At 43.6% G+C, this 15,952-nt stretch overlaps 6 protein-coding genes across 7 annotated transcripts; 2 read left to right on the top strand and 4 right to left on the bottom strand.

Moving 5' to 3' along the window:
• The first annotated feature begins 91 nt into the window (after window positions 1-91).
• LOC128721483 (proteasome subunit alpha type-3) lies at window positions 92-1,834 on the top strand. Of its 2 annotated transcripts, XR_008410777.1 has the most exons (6): window positions 92-183; window positions 309-515; window positions 590-838; window positions 916-1,028; window positions 1,100-1,543; window positions 1,636-1,834. XR_008410777.1 is itself a non-coding variant. In XM_053815240.1 (5 exons), the coding sequence occupies exons 1-5, from the start codon at window positions 163-165 to the stop codon at window positions 1,269-1,271; spliced, it is 762 nt and encodes a 253-aa protein (XP_053671215.1). In that variant the 5' UTR covers window positions 92-162; the 3' UTR covers window positions 1,272-1,834. The 2 variants fall into 2 exon arrangements, 1 of the variants encoding a protein (XP_053671215.1); XM_053815240.1 differs by having other exon boundaries at window positions 1,100-1,834.
• On the bottom strand, window positions 1,578-3,189 carry LOC128721482 (organic solute transporter alpha-like protein). Its single transcript, XM_053815239.1, has 8 exons — window positions 3,081-3,189; window positions 2,856-3,007; window positions 2,682-2,788; window positions 2,469-2,594; window positions 2,243-2,339; window positions 2,030-2,155; window positions 1,832-1,958; window positions 1,578-1,761 (listed from the first exon to the last, which is right to left on the bottom strand). The coding sequence occupies exons 1-8, from the start codon at window positions 3,187-3,189 to the stop codon at window positions 1,670-1,672; spliced, it is 936 nt and encodes a 311-aa protein (XP_053671214.1). The 3' UTR covers window positions 1,578-1,669.
• A 3,877-nt stretch (window positions 3,190-7,066) lies between these two features.
• Window positions 7,067-8,425, bottom strand: LOC128721089 (uncharacterized). Its single transcript, XM_053814807.1, has 7 exons — window positions 8,335-8,425; window positions 8,109-8,260; window positions 7,802-8,019; window positions 7,640-7,736; window positions 7,445-7,570; window positions 7,250-7,376; window positions 7,067-7,191 (listed from the first exon to the last, which is right to left on the bottom strand). Exons 1-7 carry the CDS (start codon window positions 8,423-8,425, stop codon window positions 7,067-7,069), a joined length of 936 nt encoding a protein of 311 aa, XP_053670782.1.
• Window positions 8,426-9,370: 945 nt separating this feature from the next.
• LOC128731695 (protein SYS1 homolog) lies at window positions 9,371-10,153 on the bottom strand. Its single transcript, XM_053824827.1, has 2 exons — window positions 9,980-10,153; window positions 9,371-9,911 (listed from the first exon to the last, which is right to left on the bottom strand). Exons 1-2 carry the CDS (start codon window positions 10,148-10,150, stop codon window positions 9,594-9,596), a joined length of 489 nt encoding a protein of 162 aa, XP_053680802.1. The 5' UTR covers window positions 10,151-10,153; the 3' UTR covers window positions 9,371-9,593.
• Window positions 10,154-10,434: 281 nt separating this feature from the next.
• On the top strand, window positions 10,435-11,509 carry LOC128731909 (protein archease-like). Its single transcript, XM_053825066.1, has 4 exons — window positions 10,435-10,568; window positions 10,832-10,959; window positions 11,032-11,056; window positions 11,116-11,509. The coding sequence occupies exons 2-4, from the start codon at window positions 10,905-10,907 to the stop codon at window positions 11,507-11,509; spliced, it is 474 nt and encodes a 157-aa protein (XP_053681041.1). The 5' UTR covers window positions 10,435-10,568; window positions 10,832-10,904.
• A 948-nt stretch (window positions 11,510-12,457) lies between these two features.
• On the bottom strand, window positions 12,458-15,444 carry LOC128720916 (uncharacterized). The gene is made up of 3 exons (XM_053814618.1): window positions 15,424-15,444; window positions 12,686-12,931; window positions 12,458-12,592 (listed from the first exon to the last, which is right to left on the bottom strand). The coding sequence occupies exons 1-3, from the start codon at window positions 15,442-15,444 to the stop codon at window positions 12,458-12,460; spliced, it is 402 nt and encodes a 133-aa protein (XP_053670593.1).
• Window positions 15,445-15,952: the final 508 nt, after the last annotated feature.

Here is a 15,952-nt window from a genome sequence, read left to right as displayed (position 1 = left end):
GTGCGCCTTGAATTGTCAAACAACCGCTTTCTGTCAAATCTGGACATAAATGTTTCTCATCGCTTCGGTGAAGTAAATTTTTGCTGTTTCATTCGATAAACGTTTGCTCGTTCATAGTTTCTGGTAGTCACTAGTGTGTGATTAACTTTATTTCTATTAAAAATGAGTTCGATTGGAACTGGTGTAAGTACATTATAAGCGCCTATCGACTTCGACAGAAGATACATTATTACGTTGAGGTTATGGCGGCGAGACTGTTTTCGTTTGAGAAATGCTAATCTATCCTGCTTCTATCCTCGCTCCGGCAGTACGATCTGTCCGCGTCTCAGTTTTCGCCCGATGGACGCGTTTTCCAGATCGAGTACGCAGGAAAAGCTGTGGAAAATAGTGGCACAGTTATTGGGCTGCGCGGCAAGGATGGCGTAGTTCTGGCGGTTGAAAAACTAATCACGAGCAAACTTTACGAACCAGACTGCGGTACCAGAATATTCACCATCGATACGTCCATCGGGATGGTAGGCGGACTAACAGTATTCATATGTGCTCCTAATTAACTAACCAGTAAGCTTATGGTTTTATCATGACACAGGCAATTAGCGGAATGATCACCGATGGCAGAGCAGTGGTGGATATCGCTCGCGAAGAAGCCGCCAGCTACCGGCAACAGAACAATCGTCCCATTCCACTGAAGCAGTTAAATGATCGCTTGTCCAGCTATTTCCACGCATACACGCTATACAGTGCCGTGCGTCCGTTCGGAGTGAGCGTCATTCTTGCATCGTGGTCAGAAGAGAAAGGCCCCGAAATGTACATGATCGATCCGTCCGGCGTGTCTTGCGTGAGTATTTGCACTAGCTGGTGCCAGCATCACTTTTACTAGTAAGACGTGTTGTTAAACTACTACATCAATTCTAGGGATACTTCGGATGCGCCGTTGGCAAAGCGAAACAAACCGCCAAAACCGAAATCGAGAAACTGAAGCTGTCGGAAATGAGCGTCAAAGACCTCGTACTTACGGCCGGTAAAATGTACGTGTTGGGTAACCATGCGCACTCGTAATCTGCGATTTATTTACCATGTTTATGTGATTTACTTTTAGCGTCTACCAAGTGCACGATGAATTGAAGGACAAAGACTTCAAACTGGAGCTTAGTTGGGTATGTCAAGATTCCAAGGGGGTCCACAAGACAGTCCCGGCTGAAGTATACGCAGCAGCCAACCGCGCCGGCCAGGAAGCGGTCGATGAAGACGATAGTGATAACGAAATCTAAGTTTAGGCATTTGTTCATAGAAGGCGTATTGGAAACCAGGTACGGTCTTTGTCGGATTAAAATGGTCTTTGTAACGAAGCGAAAGCATATAGCTGGATGAATTTATTTGTATATTTAGCGCAATTTGTAAGATTCATTGCAAAATTACACATACACCGATGATGCCGCGAGTGGAACGAAGCATTGGGAACATGAAGTGAAAGAACGCCTACATAAATTCTAGTTCTGAAATGCTCATTCTAGCGTTCTGGTTCCGGACATGGCCGTTTTTGGTATCACATTTAAACACTGAAACACAGATAATGTTTTGTCAGCATGTATAGCTGTGCTATTCTTTGTCATTTTCATTATCGCAACACTTCAGGGAACAGACGACGTTTAATGGAATCTTGCGTCTATCACTGTCCGATGACTGAAGGAAACTTATAAAGCACGGACGCCCAACAGGACAGTAGCATCATTTCGAAGCAAAGACACATTTGAAAAACAGCTGGTTAAAGTGATAAAAAGAAGAATTACTCAGATAACCGATACACGACAAAAAAGCCTTTTATACTGACCATTTTTCTGAACCTGCAGCGTCATGGGAAAGGCACATTCGGCAATCGTGCTACCGACAATGGCTGCTATGATAAGTGGTTGTATTCGGCAAAGTATAAGAACGGCTTGCAACACAAAATATTTTCCCTGAAATTACAAAGGAAAATTGAGAGCACTGTATGGCCGATTCGTTTTGGTTTCATCTTAACAACACAAACCATCAATTTGAGATCCGAATATAACGGCGAAAGCATTCGCACGAGAACGTTCAGCCCCCAAACGCCCAACAGAATAGAGACAACAATCAATGGCACAAAATATAGGATAATACGGTTGAAATTAGCCTGAAAGAAAATAGACGGTTTTTCGCATGTGGCAATTATTGAGTTGTTAGGGAAAAGTATGAAATGTTCGTTGTCGTTACTACTTACATAGTCTTCAACAAACACAACATTAAGAGCCAAGAAGAGAGCCGTTTGAACCACCGGTAGTTGCATGATTAGCATTCGCACGAATCGTAATCTAGTTCTGCAAAACAGGGCGCGACGACAGTAACAAATGAAACAAATTATAAAGGTGTTATCAATGCGATCAAAAATTGCCTTTCACGCCGGTCACTTTAAATTGCAGTTAATTACAACAACTGTGGTCACTCACTTTGTCACGGGTTGTCGTTTAAATAATGGCACCAGGCAACAGAATGGCGGAGTACGTAGGGAAAAAGTTTGCGAATCCGTCGACTTGATAAGTGCATCTTCCCCGTCAACATACTGCATGCAGAGGCTGAGAAAAAAACAAGGGTCATAGTCATGTTTCACATAGAGCTACATTGGCCCATTATCGTTACTAATGCGGTTCAGCCGTCTCTACCTGAAGAATACATAGGCGCAGATCATGAAGTAGACATGCATTACCGTGTCACACAGGAAATAGGCTCTCGGTACGGAGATTGACACTACACCGAAGAGAGTCACCAGCTAAAAGGATCAGGAAAAAGGAGCAAATTACACTTTTCTATCGGTGGCTGACTGCTGCTATTCATACCGGGTAGATGGTTAACAGCAGTATGGACTTGGTTTTAAACTGTTTCGGCGTGCGGTGCAGGATGTGGTAGGCATTTTTAAAGAATATGCTAAAGGTGGCAATGCTCAGCAGCACCGTGGCGACGATAATGCAAGCGATCGGGTAGTTCAAACCTGGGTGAAACGAAAAAAAAATATTGTTAGGACAACCGTTGAATATCGCATCGCATAAACTACCATTTCCTACCATCGAGGTATTCCTGCACGGTGGGGAGCTCGTTGGTGCATTCCCCTTTCGCCGGGGTGAGATTTCGTGCCGGAAGCAAAACGGCAGCAGCTGACTCATTGCTTTCCATTTCGAAACTGAAAAATGACGAATGCATATTGAATGTAGACAGACTTACGTCGTGGAACGTCGTTGAGCATTTATTTAAGGCGTTTTTGCGCACCATCTTCCGGTGCACGTGCCAGCACGTGAACAAAAAACGAGCGTGACGTGGGCGATGGCGAGAAGATTCTTACATTCTATTAATTTCAATCTACCCAAACCATCCCGTGGGTGATTGAGGAGTTTCGCTTGATTGGTTAGCGTACTCATGTAGCCCGGTAAACGAATGGCGCGAACGCGATTCGAATCTATTTCACGCGTCCGCTCGCAAATGGCTGAAATGCATTAGTGGCGATGTAAAGATCTTCGTTCCCAAGGCTCATATGTATAATACATCATTCACGCTTTCGCACGTAACGGAAAATTAATCGTTTAGCAACATTTTACATTGCTTCGTAGCATAAGCACTCAAATCTTATAGGTCTATCTTAGAATTGTCTTAGCATAAATATAAGTGCCTTAGAATTCGATGCATTTATCATGAAATTCGCAGTACTTATGTTGTAATGTCATTAGCCCCAACGCACGGACACATGATATGGAATTTGCTTATCCAAATGCATTGAAAACGCGATTGGTAACGGGCTGGTTCGTTCAGGGGTCATTATCAATGAACGCACTTGGTTCCTGATTTCTTTGTGTCCGGCCAGCTCGAGACGTATCGGTTCGGAATAATAAAACCGGTTACCGGTTTTGTGGCAGAGCGAAGTTGAATGAGACCGTTTCGGGTGGAACCGAATGACCTTGATGGGGGAAGGTAAAGCATGGCATGGTGCGTTTGCTCACTATAGCCCGGCTTAAGTACGCAACATATCGGCTCTTAATTTTATGTGCCACCCGCCCGATTTGTGCCGTTTCCTTATTTATTTTTCATATTTGTTTCGTGCGTCTTCTTGGTCGTATCCAACCAAGCTACTGGCTGAATATATCCAGCAAGCAAACAATAACACATGTTATCTGGTGACGGTTTTCTTTTCCCATCTGTGCAAATTTGCTTTTCTCTACAAAAGCTCAGCCACGTTTAAGCGATAATTAATGCTTAAACGTCTACCATCGGCACCTATTTTGCGCCAATTTATTACGCGTCAAAAAAGCAACCCACAAACCCCCTAAACGAGTTTCCCACAACATGGCCCGATAATTTCTTTTGCTCTTTTTGAACCCCTTTTATGCGTTTGCTTGCAGTGCAGAAACAAAGCGAACGATGACCGTGAAAAAAAAAACAACTCATGGTGTTTCAGACGACCCATCAAAAGGGCAGGCTCGATGGGAAGGTTACGCCGGTGTCCTTCGGTGCGTTCCGACTCGTTTGGGTACCGATGAGCCTCATCCTGCCCGCCCTTGGTATGTGACGATCGGTACATGATTCCGATGCTGCTAGAATTCAAGACCAAACCGGCACCATCGGGGATCCTTGGAGCCAGCCGACCATTGATGGATCGCGAAGGAAGCGACCCTACCGATCGACCGTGATCACGGACCGCCAATGGAGTTCGGTCTAACGATGGCACATACAACCTTCGAAGACGTTGGTGGCCATAAGCTGGCGCCGGTTCATTCTTAAACATGTACGAAGCTAAACGCTGGTGTTTTTGAATGGTGAGGGAGGGCCATTAATTAATTCCTCTCGCGCGATGCACGCCGTTTTGGTCTAGTTTAGTCGTTCATCGCAAGGCCCGACACCAACTTTAAATTGTTACTTTATTTCTATCGCTTGACTTCACGCCGCTCTTACAACAGAAAAAAACACCATGATTCGGTTGGGTTACATTTGTGGGCGCTGTGTCGAAAAAAAAACGATAGCTTCAGCTTTACGGCCGAAAGCTGGCTGTGGCTTTTGCTCTTTGGACCGCAGCCTTGAAACGATTCGCTGTGGAGATTTTTGTTTTTTTCTTTCTGGTAGTGGCATTAGATTGGGTCTGTCGCAACGCCCCGTTTCGCTGTTCGACGCCGTGGCGAAGAAGCGCAAAAGCCTCCGAAACGAAACAAACGAGCCTCTGGGTGGAGGGCTAATATGCGCTCGGCTAAATCATCAACCATCCTAGCGCAACGACACGCAATGGGTGGCATTGAACGAAGGCAACCGCGTGTCCGCGCGGATTTAAGCAACATTTCGAGCCACGTTTTCACCCTCAACGGTCCGTGCTTTCGTTTGCTGCAGCTGTTTGTCCATAGCATCTAAAGGACGGTTCGCAATGGCTTTCGTGATTGCACTTTCCATCAGTCCAGAACACGCTCTAACACCAGCGCGAAATGTCCTTTGTGACCTCCTTTCGGTGTCACGTGTTTAGACGGCTTACGATCGGACTTACATAATTTATCCCTGAACCCGCGAGCCTGCCCAGGTCGCCAGGGCGATTGCTCCAGCCGGTTTTGGGCTTAATAGTGGGTATATAATCACCACGATCACGATCCGCTACGACATTGCTCAACCGCGTAAACGGTGGTCTCTGTCGTGGGTATACCCAATAGAACAACGAACCCCAACGGACCGCGGCTAAAGGTGAATTAGCTGCCATTCCACCTGACGCAATCGCTTTTCCACCCTCTCATTCGCCGCTGGTGAACTCTGCACACATATCTATTGCTTTTTCTTCTACTTCTTCCGCACGCCTCACACCACACCCAGGGGGGAAAACTCACTTTCTCGCGGGTTCGCTTGGCACTATGCTTAGATAATGTTCAAACTCACTGGCTCGATCAAACGGACACAGAGACACGCGCTAAAAGCTTGGAATCCCCCCCTTTCGTCACACAGCATCCCTTCTCCGGGTGCACACGTGCAGCGACCACGACCTCGCCACACACCGGTTGCTAACGATCGTTACTCTTGTTGCAGGTTAGTGATGCTAACACGTTGTGCTAGCAATTATGTCATCGCAAGGTGGCCTTTTTTTTGTTTTTGGTGTCCCATTTTCTTGCCAAAGCTCCTGCCCGCGGCGTTGATCACACGCTGGCACACTTGTTTGGGAAAACTCACCCGATAGCGATTGATAGAAGGGAGGGAAACAGTGGATTCACCGCCCAAGAACGAAACTCCCGGACTACGATGACTACGAAAACGCTAGATGCACAGCTGCGAGGCCGTGTGGCATCAACGCGGAATCGCAAAATACCGGTCCGGATCGGGCGAAACGTCGACAGCAACTGACCAAAGCTAACAGCCAACACAGGCTCAACCGCACCGCTGCGGCTATGCTGCGAGTTGCAAGCATTATAATGGCGCGTCTACTCGATCCGGTGCCGAGTCGCGATGGCAGCCGGTTCGCAAACATATACCCACTCTCAACCAAGTGGTCTTGGTTTTTCATCGGTTAAGCCAAGATTGACACGCGCGCGATATGCACCAATAGGAGGAGTGGGGTTCTGCTATTTTTATTTGCATGCGGATCATTCTTTACAAGCGAGAGAGACGCATGCATCCAGGGGGTGCTGCGGGGGTCCGATCGATTTCTTCTACTTTTATCGTTATCCTTCCGTGCCAGCAACTGGATCTGCAGACTAGGCTGGATTGTGCGCCGTATCCTTGCGTTTAGATACAATTAGTTTTCGATTGTGTTTGAACAATTGTGGATGGTGCAGGGTGCACGTTAGAATGCATGCACTGATACTGATGATTTGTACATAAATTTATCCAAGCTCCTGTTGAAAATGTTCTCATTTCGCACCCATAGACAAATCATTCTGTAGTTTGTGCACTTGTGCCATGGCATTCTTTTTTATGCTTTGTAGATTTTGGGTAATGTTTGTCAAGTTTCGACGGATTGTAAGATATATTTTTGTAATATTTCGCATACTGCAAAAGACTTTGTTAGGTGCATAATGCAAAAAGTATAGTTTATTTATCACGCCTCATACGCCGTATTATTAATGCCTGCCTTTTCACGAGTGGGCTGTTCATTGGAATAGAATTTGTATGAAAAAAAGGTCACCACTGCCATCTCAATGAGTATAACCATTTGTTTTATGACTGCAAAAAAGTAGCATAATAAAGAATGTTGATAAAAGCAAAATTGTGCCCCACTCACCGTTTATGTACACTTTTGGTTCCCCTGCCACAGTGCATTCGAAAGTTGACAAATTGTAAATTAACTCTATGATAATAACCTGGGGTTTTGTGATAATTAGTACCAGCTGCAGCAGAAAGAATCGTTTCTATGAAAGGAACAAAAGGATGATGTAACGTGGGAGAGAAAATAACATTTTGTGCGGTTTATGCTTACAAAAATCGGATTATCCGGGTACAACGGGGCTACAGTTTTGATGAAGGACACCGAGGATCCAACGTAAAACACGATCGACGCTATTATGAACGGCAAAATCATATAGAACACGTCGTAAAACAAATCCTGCAAGAGAGACCAAATTAAGCAAGTTACAGAATGTTCGTATGACGACCATATACGATGGAGGCTTACCTTATCGAAAGCATAAATGACTAGTTGTATGCTCGCTACCACACTGTTGTAAATGGGAAACAGGATAATACCGAACCTGATCGCGCGTAGCTGACGTCTGAAAACGTTTAATGCTTAGCAGGAAGATGCGCAATGGAACCACGAACATACGAAAAAACTCACTTTTTATCAAAGATGAACCGAAAGCATGGGCATACTTGCGGTGGCTCGATTGCTTTGGATTCGTACAGGCCGACGATGGCGGAATCACCTCCCAACGAGTCTTTCAGATACCGGAAAAATACTAAAATACACCAACAGAAAACCACAAATGGCACTACGTCGCAGATTACCGCCACTTGAGGCAGTGCGAGCGCAAGCACGTTGAACGTGACCACTGTCTGAAAAAAATTCGCACAAATTAGATGAAACTATTGGTTGTTTTTTGCAAACTCCACTTTCTGTTGACGTGAAAGTTCGTACGACTTACAAAATACACCGAATTAGCGATGATTAGCACCATCACCTGGGCTTTCTCTGTGTGGTTTTTAATGAGCCTGATTACTTGTATAAATACGTACGTCACCCAAAGCCAGATGCTGCAGCCGATGATGAGCGATAAGCTCAATAAGATAGCATATTCTGAAACGAAATCAATGGGAGCCTTTCTTATACAGGCTGCTTAAAACGTTTTTCGAATTCTTTTCGCTTCATACCATCGTAGTAAAGCTGTAACGGTGGAAGATAGTTCTTGCAATCGGATACTTCCACGCTCGAAAGTCGCTGTCCAATAATACTTGTGTTCATGGCGATCCTCTTGTTTCCGTTGGCACGTGTTACCTCCACGATGTGTGATGCAGAAGAGCGTGCCAACGCGTAGAGCAATTAGAGCACACAAACGAAAGCTTATATCAAGTCTGGATATCTGTGCAAACAAACTGCCAATGTGCGGAAGGGATGCTGCAAATGGTTAATTAATAAAAAGACAAATAAAGATAAAGAATCACACGATTCTGGAATGGATGCTCGACATGATTTCGAGAAGCTGTTGTTAAGTATATATGTATATTTTTGATATATGTATATTTTTGATAGAATGCGCTAATTGGTGGAATAAACTTGAAATAAATCTGCCAAATCGTATTCACTATCCGTTCGCAATGGTAATCTCGAATAAAGAAATCCTCTATAAGAGGGTATTGTTTTCAAATAATCTGGATCACTATACAGGACTGTTGGTTTTTTTTATTTGAAACATGTTTTTATGCTTAAAATACAACACTCACAACAGGTTCTCCGCTAGACGATAATAATTCCAGGCAATCTATGGGCGAACAGTTTATTGGTCCTGTCTCTGATTGAATCTTGTGTCGTGAACGGCAGTATCTGACTGACTGAGTGGACTCACTTCCCAACAATCGACGCTCTACCCTTTTAAAGAACGTAGATGACCGCCAGCCAACGTGCTAAATAGTGAACAAAACAAGCGGTTTCAAAGTCCATAAAATTGATGTATCAATTCTGCTTTTGCATGGCGGAGTAAAGATCTGTTTGGAGCAGCATTGAATGCCGGCAATAGGAAAGCTAGCAAGTTATTTATACATATCAACTTCCATGGTCTAGGATCTTTTTTTTAGGAACAGTATTTGCATTACTTTTAACACTCGCGTTGTATCAAGAGCTTGGAATATTCCGAGTATTTATAAACTTAATGATACACACTTACATTAATTGGTTCTTTTATTTTATTGTTTTGTTTTAGTACGAAACATAAATTAAAAAGGATCCTATCATTTAGTTTTACTTATAAAGCTTGAGTAATGTACAACAAAAATCTATTAATCACCCGGAATCAATATCCCTGAAGCCATGGCGTTCGAATACCCCCTGCTTTACTATGGAACGTTGTAGCCAAACGGAAAACGTGTTTTCCCGCGAAACCTCATTACAACAAGGCTGCGTAACAGGCTACAATTCACAGATCGACCTTGTTGTTCAGTGCCGTGTAACCCACAGGGATCTCCTTCAGTTCCGTCTTGAGGCAGAGAAACTCGCTACATACGCACATCAGTGCGGTACAAACCGCATTTAGCATCCACCAACCGATAGTCGATGGGAAGGCCTCGTTGTACCACCAGCAAATCACCAGGTGAGTGAAATGGAAGGTAAAGCTAAAATCTAAACACAGCTTCGTTCGCCGCACGACAAACCATAGCAACCCGGCACCGACCAAGGAGTTGAGTATGAAGGCAACGATAACCAATCGTCCGCCGAGATCGGTAACGTGAATTTCCTGCAAGAGTGTTAAATCATCTTTAGAAGGCCACTAGCTTAGGTTGGTCACCATATGTTTTAACTTACGTGATACTCAAAGATATGATCCAGTGTATGATTAGCCTCGGCGAAAAAGTCCATCACGTACATGATCGTCCCGAGGCTAACGTACAGCAGTGCCTGCATTGCAGCGATTTGCGAGATCAGCAAGTACGGGTCCCATTGTGTGTTGCGAAACGTTCCAGTGAGCTTCTTCATTCTGGTGATTCCGAGCGCTAACGCAACTCGTTCACCCGTTGATGGAACACAACAACCTGATTTTTATGAGGGATTAGGCTAAAAACGGCAAACGACTATACAACACCACAAAATACCACAAAACAGTTCAGGACCAACATTTTGTGGTCGTGAAATCGAAAGGAAAGTTGCGTTTTGTTGTTTTCCTCGATACGTAGTGATGTCAGACAAAATGACAGGTACTCTGACTGTCAGTGGTAAAAAATGTAAATATTTCCCATGTGGAAAACGAATGTGATCGTAGTGACTGTGATAACTAAAACAACAAATATACACAAATTTAATGAATTTAAATACCTTGATATACGTTAATCGACACATTCAAGTTTATAGAAGTGCATTGAACTCAACAGCTTTACTGTAAATAGCGAAAGAAACGGTGAGTAGATTCATAGTATCTATGTCAATAAGTTCTACGTATCGGTCATTGCTTATTTTGCTAGTATCACACTAACTAAATGAAATGAAAAATAAACGTGAATAGGTTCAAGCTCATAATCATGCTAATAGAAAACAAAGCTATATATTATCGTTCCCAAAGCAGTAGTTTGGAAGAACACGGTCAAATAAACAATCATTCCGGTGTAAACAGGAGAACTAGAGATTCACATGATGATTTTTGCTCTCGAAATGATATTGCAGTTTTATTGCCATCCGTGCGTAAATCGCTAATTGAATACATTTTGTGAGACGACAGTTAGCAAAAACATAGGATATGGAAGTGCCATTGGAAACTACTGAACATGAAATACCAGAGATAAAATATGAATGTAAGTAATGCTTTCCTAGTATATTGTATACTATTTTATATCGGGATTTCTTTATTAAATATCGCATTATAGATCTGGATCATACAGCTGATGTGCAGTAAGTATAAGCTGTACGCTCACAACCCAGGTATCATGAATCCTTTATCTCGGTTTCAGACTGCATGCATGGGGTGACTCGTTGAAGGAAGCATTCGAACAATGTGGAATGGCAATGTTCGGATATATGACTGAATTGCCTACGGTAGAAATTAAAAATTGCTACCAGATCACAACGGAGCCAACGGATGATGTAGAAAATTTGATGTTCCGTTTTCTTGACGAATTACTGTTCCTTTTTTCGGCGGAGCCTTATCTTATATGTAAAAAACTGGAGATTACAAAGTTTGATTTGGAGCAGTTTACAATCGAATGTAAATGTTACGGCGAGGAATTTGACCTGAAGAAGCATCCCCAAGGAACAGAAGTGAAAGCAATAACCTATTCTGCAATGCAAATTTGCACAAAACCAGAACACGATAAAAATGAGGTATTTGTTATAATCGATATATAAAATGCAACGAACAAATTATTGTGTGGCAAACATAACTAATCGAGTTTATTATATTGTGTTTGGAATTGATCCTTATCCTTGAAGATTGCACACTTAATTACTCCAAAATTTACCTCACGGATAAACGATGCATTGTATCTGGCATCGAAAGTATGACTCCTACTATTTAAATTTTAAATCGTGCAGGAACATGTTTACAAGTTACGGTTCATTTCTGTGAGCACTGCAATTGTAAACAAAAATTTGACGTTTCGTACAAGGATCGCCAATGCAAAACTCTCTCTCTCTCTCTCATTTTTCTCTCTGAAATTTTCGCGGTAAATTATATTTTTTATAAATTCTGTAGCATGCTCTACGCACGGCATTTGACAAATTATCATACATTAGTTTTAAAAAGATAAGCTCTGAACATTTTTATTATTTAGCATTATTAGTAAAATTGTCGCATGATAATTTGACTATCTTTTTTTCGGTTTAAATTAAGATAATTTGATATTTTTGCAAATTTGATTGAGTTTTTTTTTCATGTTTAATTGTTTTATTCAATCATCTGTGTTTCTTATAATAAGTTTACCTCTATTGCCCAACAATCATGAACGTGTTTTGCTCAATACTTTGTTCAAGGCTAAGTAACTTTCTAGCTAAGTATCTGCTTTGTTGCTTATGCACATCGTTGACGGAAACCGGTAGGAATTATGAACAATCACAGTAGTTAACAAACTAAGGATGATTTAAATGCTTTTTCGATGAAATAAAGGAGATGAAAAGATGTTTACGAACGTAAATAAATAACCGATGAAGAGCGAGATGAAAAAGATGTACTATCAATAATAAATACTATCGTGTTGATTAGCCTAAAACATTCAATAATGCTAGCTGGTTGCGCGTTGAGATACACTTGGAACGAGAACTCCTATTCGATGCCTTGCTGGTCGCGAAAGATGATGGTTACGTCTGTATGCCGTAGTAAACATACGCCTTGCACCATTTCATTGTATCGTCCTCGTTACTACAGCACATAGGGAACACTATCGACGATTTCGTCACTTTGGAGCAACGCTGGCAAAGCTCGTTTATGTCCTCCTGTATAGATGCATGAACAGGAAAAAGAAAAAGCACAACATTAATTGATTTCCAGGATCATCGTAAGCGTTACACAATGCTCGCAACACTTACATCTTCGTAGCATTGCTGCACACGTTTGTAGTCCGCATCATAGTAATCCTCATATTCTACAGATCTTCGCCGATGTTGATGGTTCTGGCTGTGGTGCGGCCGAACAGCATCCGTGTTACTGCGCAAGAGTTGATCAACAAGCCTTAAATGTTTGCTATGCCGCCCGGACGACGGTCTAGCTGTGACATGCGGCATAATGCTGATCAGGCATACCAGTAGTAGCATCATACGCATGGATTTCACCATCTGGGGGAAAAAGTTGAGTAAAGAGAAGGAAAAAATATACATAAGTATTCCAAGAATGATAGAAAATATGCAATTCATCGTAAAGTGAAAGATCGAAGTAACGTTGATCGCGCTGAAGGTCTAAGTCCAAGTCCAACGGCGCGAACATCAAACGGGGAACGTCGCATGGTGGCTCAGGGATCAGCGCACGAGTAAACAAAATATTCGTTTAATATTATTACATTCGCACGATTTTGATAAGTAGTTCCGCGTTCTGGAAATCAGTGTGACCCATCTACACCTACCATGTCGCTGGGAATGTGTATGAGAGACGTGAACTGTGCCTCTTACTTAAAATTTCTTCGCGAAGTGGCATCCACCCTCGCATTGACTTTTGTTTGTCATTTCAAGAGCGTTGTACCGATCGTAACCTTTCGCGCTACCATTGATAAGGGCTAGCGATCCACGGATTCTCAGCATCATCATGGAATGATCAGCTTATTTTTCCACGTTAGACGAGAGTGCTGTGTTTGATTTCGTGTAGGCGTATAATGAATTCCAAGAAGGGAAACGGAGTTACTAAGAGCGTTCTCGTGACATCCGTCGCGGTGAGGAAGTCACCGAGCATGACGACAGCCTCGCCTCGCATAACATCTCGGGCCAGGGTACATGGTTACTAAAATCGGATGCACATGCCACATGATAAGCTCATACGTTGCTGGACCATGACACAGTTTTCCCCTTTCTTTTCCAGCGCTGCTCTAGCTAGTGCATGCTGAAACCATCCGGTAAACAACTTGATCGATCCGCGCCCCGGAACAGCTCTCCAGGCGTGCTTAACACGCTGTCTCCGGGTGGGATCATAATTTTGCCTTAAGAGAGGCATCGTGCCGTTCATGACATCACTCTGCTCCTTCGTAGGTTATCGTCTGGAGCTAACGAGCACAAATTACATCACTCTCTTTGGTGGTGGAAGGCAATGTTGGTCCGATCCCAAAAAATAAAATCCCGTCCACCGGGAGTCGCACTGCAGCCAGTTGCTAAGGGAACTAGTTTGTTGTGATCTTGGGAGCGTTGGGAATTTTCACCAATCAAACGGACGAATGGTACCCCAAACGAATTGCCCTTGTTCGTCGAGTGGTCCCGTTTACGTCACCCCTAGCTGACCATGCTCTTTGGCGAAGGGCTACGTCACATGTAGTCTTAAGAGCTTATCAGGGCTTGATCCGGAACATACTCCGGAATTGGTACCGATCACGATCGTAGCCCTAAGCCCAGCTTGATAAGCAATTGAGGCTGACCATGCTGACATACTGACAACGATCGAAACGGTCAATCAGCCAGACCACGTGGTCAAGTGCATTTCAGCTACGCTGGCGCCAAACAAACCTCCGATCGGCCATTGACCGCCATTGGTAGCCATTTAGTGACGCTGTTGTCGAGCAAGGTCGGAACCTTGCCAGCGGCCACTAGCACCGTGAGCGGTTGGTAGTAAACATTCCCCTTCACTGACTGTACTGACTATCAAATCTCTCTAAGTACGCTCGCTTCCTCACGTGATGCACTAACCCTTCGCTAGAGTCAGACCTGATAACAGATCGGAGCAGGTGATAAACGCAATCTGCAAACCAATCGTCCGATCAACCGCTCAGATGTGTATTTCATCACATTACCTACCAATTAGCTCTCGTACATGCCGCCTTAAATGCTTTTGATAACGTTCGCAGCTTGCAGCTCTAAAATCACCCACCTGGCCCGGGGTATATTTAGAAAAGGGGGCGATTATTCAATTATCAACGTGGGACATCGATTAGCTTCAGGTGGGTGCGTACCGCTTAACAATGGATTTTTTTAAGAGGTGACGTTCGAAGGGATATCTCGGAGGCTCGAACAATTGACCCACAGACAGGCTGAGTCACACGAGCAGGTGGTTCAGCATTATCCATCACCCGCCGGTGTCGTGATTGGTGACGAACGTTACGTCCCTGCTCGTGACCGCTTTCGTCAGACGGGATGACACACCGTCATGGTCTTGAGTATATCACACCTGATGGTTCGAGCCTCCGATGCATTTTTTGTCACTTGGAATGCCGATATTGTTACACCGTGCCTGGTGAGCTTGAGGTAACTAATTCCTAACATTTTTCTATTAATATCAACTTCTTCAAATCGATCTATAAAGGATGAGGATCTATATGGTTTGAGTAAGCCTATGTGACACATTATTAGTAATTCTTCGCACATAGTAGTCTATCATGATATGTAATTCATGAGAAAAAAAAGGTGATTCTTAAACCAATTCCGCTAGAAGTACTCAAACTCTCAAAATCCTTTTATGCTCCCAAGCAGGCTGGATAATACATTCAATAGTTTTATAAATGCTCTATAACACTATCACGTGGAGTCCAAATGCCAGCAAAGCCTCATTTAATGCCCATTAACCACGCTTATCATAAATGGCACTAGTATCATGCCGGTTGAATATCACTAACAATATCGAGCCACCAACATACCTTATTGCTCTTGTACGCCATCGTTTTCGATTGTCTGAAATTGCTTCTGCGCTGATTATAAATGTCCTTGCCGAAGGAATCGCTCATAAATCGTAACCGTTTCGCTTGCAATGCACTTGCACTAGTCACAATACACAATATCGTGCGTCTATCGAATCCTTTCTCACTCAATCACTTAACACTTCACACGAGGCGCTAACCTGACTCTCTGGTACTCCGTCCCGATCGAATGCTATCAATGAACTGACTCGCTCGCTTGCCGGTAGACGTTATTGCTATTTATTTATACACAACCGGAAAATACCTACTCCCAGCCTGCCCCACGCGGCCGTCTTTTCGCGCTTCCTTCGACCGTCGCAAGGCAATGCGACCTGTTGCTGTATTTCGCCGCTCGCTCTGGTGTGCGTTGACGGTGAATCCCGATTGGTCGCCGCTGGCGCCTGGCCTTATCTTGTGGCTCAATTTTGCAGTTCCTGCCTTCGGCGTCGCCATCGTCGTCGGTGGGCAGGAGCGAGCATTGAACGTCACA

This window comes from Anopheles nili, chromosome 2 (genome assembly GCF_943737925.1).
Source record: "Anopheles nili chromosome 2, idAnoNiliSN_F5_01, whole genome shotgun sequence".
Taxonomy (NCBI): Eukaryota; Metazoa; Arthropoda; class Insecta; order Diptera; family Culicidae; genus Anopheles; species Anopheles nili.
This window is presented reverse-complemented; position numbering and strand designations above follow the sequence as displayed.